The sequence below is a fragment of the Piliocolobus tephrosceles genome, chromosome 12, assembly GCF_002776525.5.
Source record: "Piliocolobus tephrosceles isolate RC106 chromosome 12, ASM277652v3, whole genome shotgun sequence".
Lineage (NCBI taxonomy): Eukaryota > Metazoa > Chordata > Mammalia > Primates > Cercopithecidae > Piliocolobus > Piliocolobus tephrosceles.
Window position 1 is genome coordinate 80517912 of NC_045445.1, and position 8441 is coordinate 80526352.

Sequence of the window (8441 nt, forward strand, 5' to 3'; positions counted from 1 at the left end):
AACAGGCGCACACCATCACAGTCAGCCAGCACTGGAAGTTCTAGCCAGAGCAGTTAGACAAGAAAAAGAAATACAAGACATCCAAATTCACAAAGAAAAATTAAAATGATCTCCATTCACAGATGACATGGTTTTATAAAAAAAAAAAAAAAAAAAAAAAAAAAAAAATCCTGTGAGAACTAATAAACAAATTCAGCAAACTTATAGGATACAGAATCAGCACACAAAAGTCAGTTGCATTTTTATACACTAAAAATGAATGATTTGACAAGGAATTTAAGATAACAGTTCTATTTATAATAGCATCAAAAAGAATAAAATACTTCAGAATAGGCTTAACCAAGGAGGTGAAAGACTTGTACACTGAAAATGGAAAAACATTGCTAAAAGAAATAGAGAAGATACAAATAAATGGAAAGACATGCTGTCTTTGTGGGTTAGAAGACATGATATTGTTAAGATGCCTGTACAACCCAAAGCTATCAACAGATTCTATGCAAGTCCTATCAAGAGCCCAAATGATGATTTTTGAAAAATAGAAAAATTTGTTCTAAAATTTATATGGAATCTCGAGGGACCCTGAATAGCCAAGATGAGGATGTGGAGACATGAAGACTCTTGTGTACTGTGGATGGGAATGTAAAATGGGTCAGCCCCTATGGAAAACAGTATGGCTGTCCCTCAAACAAATTAAACATAGAATTACTATATGATCCAGCAATTATGCTTCTGAGTATATATCCAAAAGTAGTGAAAATAGGAATTTGAACAGACATTTTCTGTTTCTTTTCTTTTTTTTTATACTTTAAGTTCTAGGGTACATGTACACAACGTGCAGGTTTGTTACATATGTATACATGTGCCATGTTGGTGTGCTGCACCCATTAACTTGTCATTTACATTAGGTGTATCTCCTAATGCTATCCCCCCTCCCCAAGATAGGACCCGGTATGTGATGATCCCCTTCCTGTGTCCAAGTGATCTCATTTGAACAGACATTTTCTACATCAATGTGCAGCATTGCCCACAATAGCCAAAAAGTGGAAACAACCCAAATGTCCATCAATGAATGGATAAACAGTATGCAATGTATACACAAAATGTATACCCAAAATGGAATATTATTAAGCCTTTAAAAGGAAGGAAATTCTGACATATGCTACACATAGATGAACCTCGAAGACTATGCTAAATGACGTAAGCTAGTTACAAAACGAAAAATATTGTATTATTCCATTTATATGAGATACCAAATTCATAGAGATACAAAGTAGAACGGTGGTTGCCAGAGGCTGGGAAGCAGGGGACATGAAAAGTTACTGTTCAATGAATAGAGTTTCAGTTTGGGAAGATGAAAGAGTTCTGGAGATAGTTGGTGGTGATGTTTGCACAATGATGTAAATGTACTTAATGCCACTGAACTTAAGGTTGTTAAAATAGTAAATGGTAAATTTTATGTTGTATATATTTTACAGTATTAAATAGAAACAAAAAGGAAGGAATAGTGGAAAAACCTGGTTGTGACATCAATCTCAGGTAAAATGTGTGCTTTACAGAGTGAACCCTGGAATATGATCAAGGCTTTGACAATTCTCTGGTGCTAGCCCCCTAAGAGTAAAGCAACACTAAAACTGACATATTTGATAAGTATAACACTTAGATAAAGCAAATGAAAAAAATTAAATTCCCAAGGAAAATGCATTCTAGTCAAAAAATAAAAAAGTAGTAGTCCTGTCAGTACTGACATGAAAGCATATTTAATATGTGTTTTGGGGGAAAAAGTTTTAGAACAATATAAACAGTGTTATCCTATGATATAAAAGAAAAATATGTGTGTGAATAAACTATTTTCTCATGATAAGAGGTATTGATTTTCTAACTCCCTTTTGGAAGACGAAAAGAAATTCAGCTACGTTTAACATAGACATCAATTATAGGATGGATTCCAATTTCAGAATGCTAAACTGTAAAAAGAAGGTAACTTAAATTCAAGGAAATACAGTGGATGTGTGTGTGTGTCTATATGTATACACATACATTGTGTATGTATATGTATATGTGTGTGTGTATATATATATGTAAAAATGTTTGCTGATTTGATTTGTGCTCTAAAAATATCTTTACCATTTCTCAATTCTGTATCAGGATGCAACAATAGAATGAAACTCAGTGGACGACCCTACAGACACATGGGAGTGCTTGGAACTTCAAAACTGTATGACATTCGGAAAACTATCTTTACTTTCACTCCACAGGTGGGTGAAATAAGCTTGAATGTGCATTGAGATGAATGGAAATAAAAGAAAAACATTGGAGAAGTAAAGCATTTACTGGAGTTGGGATAAGTGTCAAAGAGTTCCACCAGGCCTTGCACATAACTTACTCAGTGAATATTTATAGAGTTGAACTGAATTGAGCTTCCAGCACAGAATTTCGCTAAGTGATTGTAACTGCCAAAAGTACCCGTGGGTATTGCAGAAACTAAGGATGTTACAAATGCTAGAGTACTTACAAAAGTAATCCTTACTTTTAAAAGTTAAAAATAAAACTGTATGTGTCCTTTATAAACAAAATACAACCTTTTTTATTCAGCTACTGAATTATCTTTTCTTTGTTTTGAGGAAGGGCCCTTTTTACATTCATAGAAATCTTCAGTATCCTCTTCTAAACAAAAATGTCAGTACTCTTTTAGCTGTTACTAAACACATTGTTAGCCTGATGTTTATTAGCTGCATGATAATAACAAACCTGATTATATGTGTTTATGGGGAGGAGAAACTATTTTCTGGAAAGAAAGCTTAAACTCCCCATTTGTCATCTTACATTTGAAATAGTGCAGCTGAGGTAGGAATAGACAAGAGAGTAATGGACCATAGATTCTATTTCTGACTTTGCCATTTGCTAGCCATATGATTTTGCTAATCTACATATCATCTCTTAGCCTTATTTTTCATCTATTAAAAGAAGAAAAACCCTCACTGGGGGGTTATAGGATTAAATAAAATTATATACTTGAAAATACTTTGAAAACTGTAGCATACCGTAAAAATGTCAGAAATTATTATATGTGCCAGTTAACCACCAGATACCTTGGAATGTATTAGACATTAAATTTGGGGGTATCATTGCCCTGTGACACCTTGGATACTCTTCTGAATATGTGAGTAGTTTAAAATATTACTTGATAATTGTGAGAGTAAATTATTCTGAGCTATTATTTTTATTTGTCTCAGTTTATAGACCAGCAACAGTTCTACCTGGCTCTGGACAACAAGATGATGGTGGAAATGCTTAGAACAGACCTCTCCTACCTCTGTAGCCGCTGGCGGATGACAGGCCAGCCCACCATCACCTTCCCCGTCTCACACAGCATGCTTGGTAAGGGCTGCATGAGGCAAGGAATGAATGTATTTTGGAAATAAGTCATAGATTTAGCCCTTCAACATCTTGGTGTTTCTAGAGAGTTACTTCTTATAATTTATTCTTTCAGCGGTATTTATTGGCTCCTATTTTATGCCAAGCACTTTTCTAAGCACTGGGGACACATGGAGTGAATAAGGCAGATGAGAATTTCTGTTCTCATGGAGCTTATGCTTTAGAAGGTGAAGACAGACTATATGTAATACATAAATCAACACACAATAATTTCAGAGCTATAATTGAATAGTTTTCAGATAGTTTGAGAGCTATAATTCAAAAAATGTAGCAGAGGATAACCTAAAACTTGGTTGGTGGTTACTTTAGCTAATTAGTTTCTAGGTCAATTTTCAGAAACTTTATTCATACAATTATTTTTAAAGACAATAATACTGTATCTGCATATTTCTTACTCCAGTGGTACATCAACATTTTATAGATAATTTCCCAGGCTGCTTCTTCCAAAGCCTGTCTAACTGAAGCTGTAAAATCTAGTAGGGGAAAAAGCCAAAAGGCTTTTGGTTTATGTTTCCTCTTTTTTTTTTGACTGGATTTCCTGACATTGCTTACTTGAAACTGGGTGAAAGGCTTTATTATTCTCTCAGTTCCTGGAGGACTAGAGCCAATACTGAAGCGACTGCTTCCTTTCTGTGTTTCTCCTGTTGCTTCCAAAGGCCTGTTTGTACTGCCAAAGTACATAGAATTCCTTTTCATTAAAGAAAAATTCCTTATTGTAAATCATTCAAAATCCAGACAGACTGTTAGGGATTTTGGTCACATCTCAAAAGTGCTTCAATATCACAGGATTTGAGGAAGTAGGGTAGTCTTTCTTCTCTTTGTCTTTCTTCATTACTTAAGACAATTAACACAAGTACCCATTTAAAAACTACTATATTTGCAGCATTGTCTTCAGAAAGTATAAGGTCTAATTGGAGACGAAAAGCTAATATGCAAGAATGATAGAAACAATTTTAAGATAATACATAAAGAATTACTAAACCATTAGATCAGTATTTTACAGAGAAGGAGATCCAGTTGACAAAGAAAATTTCTCAACTGAGATAGGACTTAACCAGGTTTTTTGGAATGGATAGTATTCAGATGACAGGAAGGAAGAAGGAAAGGTACTGTAAGTGAGGAGGAAAATACCGTGAGTGAGGCCTAGAGGCAAGAATGAACTTGACCTGTGAGAGGAGAATGAAGTGACCCACCTGAATAGAGTGGAGTTTGTGTGTTGGAGTATAATTATAAGCAAAATGGGAAAAGTAAGGTAGGGTTCGATAATGAAGACCTTGAAAATAAGCAAAGATATTTAATATAGATTTTTCTCAGAAGTCTGAAACTATCAAAAGGTATTGAGCAAGGAGTGATATAATAAAAATGATGTTTGGGGACTATTGGTGACAGTACACATTGTAGTGAGGAGAGACTGATGTCTCCACACATGAGGTGAAGAGAAGGTACACTGGATTGGAGGTAATAAAAGTAGAATGGAAAAGAAAGATATGAGTCATTTTAAGCAACACCCAAGTCAGGTATTGGCTAATTAGATACAAGGGATGAATTAAGATAGCTATAACAAAATACCAAAAACTGGGTAATTTATAAACAATAGAATTTTATTTTGTACTATTCTGGGAGCTAGGAGGTCCAAGATCAAGGTGCTGGCAGGTTTAGTGTCTGGGAAGGACCTGAAATCTCTCCTTCTAAGATGGTGCCTTGCTGCTTCATCCTCTGCAGCAGACACACATGTGTTCTTACATTGTAGAAGGGACAGAAAAGAAGCAAACCCACTCTCTTAAGCCCTTTTATAAGGGCCCTGATCCCATCCATGATGCCTCCACACTCATGACTTAATCACCCTAGAGGGCCTACTTCTTAATGCTATCACATTGGTGATTAAGTTTCAACAAAAGAATTTAAGGGTACATTCAGAGCCTATATAGCACTAGGTAAATGTTGCTGCATTGATAGAATCAGGGACATTTTATACGAAGAAGCCAGTTACAAAGAGACATGAGTTTGTAGTGACAAAGAGATTTCAGAATTGAAATACCTGAGAGTTAGGATGACATACATAGCCACAGCTTGGGAAGCAGAATAAAACTAAAGATCTAGGCCTAAATCAAGCATTTTTGGTACTTGATATGTGGTCACATAACAAAAACAACAGTAACAATAGCAATAATAACTGTAATATTTACTGAATACTTTCTCTGTGCCAGGCACTGAGCTAAGTACTTTCAATAAATTATTTTGAAATCTCTATAACACTCTTACTCAGGTAGGTACTCATTATCCAAAGTCACAAAGCTAATAAGTGATAGAGCCGGGCCTCAAACCAGATCTCTCAGTCCCTGAAACCCACATTACCAACAGCAGTGTGTTTTTACCAGTGAAAATTTTGTGCTGGTGAAAAGAGAACAAACATGAGTGATCAAATTGAAATGTGGATTAGTTAAATTCTCATGTTAAAGACAAAGATTCCTGTAATACATAAAAGAGCAAAAATAATACATAAATGGCATGCAGGTGGATGCTATTTACAATAGATATCTCTAAAATAAAATCATGCAGAAAGATGGAAGAAAAGAATATGTAAAGATATATCATGTAAATGCTGACAAGAAAACAGTGGTAGCAGTATTGATATGAAAAATAGCAAATAAAATTCAAGGCAAAAATCAGTAAATGGGATAAGTAGGATATTTTATATTGATAAATAGTATACCAACATGATATAACATGTATAAACTTTTATGTACTGAATAATGTGAATTAAATGTATAAAGCAAGTATTTAGGAAAATTTAGGGACAATATGACAAAACTATTATATATTCATGATGGAAAACAACAACATACTTCTATCAGAATGTCACAGATCAATTAAACAAAATAATTAAAGACGTAGAGGAGTAACAAACTTGGTTTTTGTGTTTATGGGTGTATATATAACCATGTATCCAAAAAGGCAGAACACACAAAGAATGTTTATGTTTAAAAAGTAGAAATCATACAAACAATATTGCCAGATATGTGACATAAAACTAATTAACACAGAATAGTTAAAAAAGAATCTAACGATAAAGGAATTAAATTTTTCCCAAATAATTATTAGATTAAAGAGAAAGTCAAATTTGAAATTACATGCTTCTTAGAAATGAAAAATGATACCACTACTTATAATCTATGAGATTTGGTCAAAGTCATATTTAGAAAATATGATATCCTTACATACTTTTACTTTTAAAAAATGACTTTTGGTTTTGAGACAAGATGGCATAGACTCACTTCTCCCTATTCCTCCTGCTAAGTACAGCTAAAAATCCTTGACGTTTTATATAAAACAAACATAAGAAAACTCTGAAAGTTGGAAAGAAGGCAGATCAGCTAGGGACTTTAGGACCTGAAGAACAGCAGAGCAGTAAATATCCTGGGCCTTATATTTCCTGGACTGGAAGCTAGAGAAGCTGACATCTCAGAAATGCAAAAAGGAAAAAAAAAAAAACGGAAACAGATTTTTTAAAAGACCCAAGAAAAATCTGCTTTGTCTAGCTGAAGGAACAGGAAAGGAGCAACCTAGAGAGACAGAAAACTTTTAGACCCTATTTTACTTGGCCCCACTTATGCCCCTGTGAGCAGAGACTGAGTGGGGACTCTTCCACGCTTGCACAGCTCTGAAGAGGCATCCCTCTCCCTTTTAGGAGTAGTATCAGAGAAGGGCTAGTGGGGAGCTGAAACTTTCATCCTTGCCCAAAAGTAGAGGAGCTCCTCCCCCTTCAGCCAGTGTGGTGTCAGTGATCAACAGATATCAACAAATGTTGGAGTTATCATGCAAAGATTTTAAGGCAGTTATCATAAAAACACTTAAACACACAATTACAATCACACTTGAAACTAAAGACAAAGTAGAATGCACGTCTTAGCAAACAAAGTGAAGATATAAAGAACTGAATGGAAGTTTTAGGACTGAAAAAATATAATAACTGAGATGGACAGCTCACTAGATAGGCCCAGTAGCAGAATGGAGACAACAGAGTGAACTTGAAGACAGAACTATAGAAATGACCCATTCTGAACAACACAGTAAAAAAAAAAAAAAAAAGAAAAAAAGAAAAAGAAAAAGAAAAAATATGAACAGAGCCTCAAAGACCTATAGGACTAATAACAAAAGATTTACCATTTTTAACATTCATGTTAAAAAGATCTAACATTCATGTTATAAAAGTTTCAGAAAGAGGAGAAAAAGTATGGGAGAAAAACAGAAAAAGCATTCCAACTAATAATGACTGAAAAATTGGTAAAAGACATAAACCTACAAATTAAAAAAAAAAAAATGAGAAAATCTCAAACATGATAAACCTGAAGAAATCCATGTCAAAACACATAATAATAAAGTTCTTGAACATTAAAGAAGAAATATCTTGAAAGTGGCCAAAAAGAAACAATACCATGTCTATAAGCAACAAACAGTTAGAATGACAGCAAAATTCTCATCAGAAACCATGGAGACCAGAGGGAAGTGACACAACATTTTTTAAGTACTGAAAAAAAAAAAAAGATTTTTAAACCAAGAATTTTGCCCTGTCCAGTGTACTTCAAGAATAAAAGGAAAAAAGACACTCTCTGATGAAGGAAAGCTAAGTGAATTTGTCTCCAGGAGATCTGCCCTGAAAGAATGGTTTGAAGGAAGTTCTTGGAACAGAAAGGAAATAATAATAGATGGAATCTTGAAACATCAAAAAGAAAAAATAAAAATAGAAGGAGTGAAAATATGACTAAATACAATAGACTTTCTCCACTTCAATTTTCTTTCTTTCCTTCTTTTTTTCTTTCTTTCTCTCTCTTTCTCTCTTTCTCTCTTTCTCTCCTTTCTTTCTCTTCTCTCTTTCTTTCTCTTTCTTTCTTTCTTTCTTTCTTTCTTTCTTTCTTTCTTTCTTTCTTTCTTTCTTTCTTTCTTTCTTTCTTTCTTTCTTTCTTTCTTTCTTTCTTTCTTTCTTTCTTTCTTTCTTTCTTTCTTCC

General features: G+C 34.1%; 1 protein-coding gene across 2 annotated transcripts in view; it reads left to right on the plus strand.

Annotated features, from left to right (window-relative positions):
• The window catches only part of PHKA1 (phosphorylase kinase regulatory subunit alpha 1), a 141134-nt gene that overhangs the window by 80540 nt on the left and 52153 nt on the right, over window positions 1-8441 (plus strand). For both annotated transcript variants that reach the window (XM_023202119.2, XM_023202120.1), the window contains exons 15-16: window positions 2146-2255; window positions 3234-3378. In XM_023202119.2, coding sequence (XP_023057887.1) covers window positions 2146-2255; window positions 3234-3378 — 255 coding nt within the window. The remainder of the gene's footprint in view (window positions 1-2145; window positions 2256-3233; window positions 3379-8441) is intronic.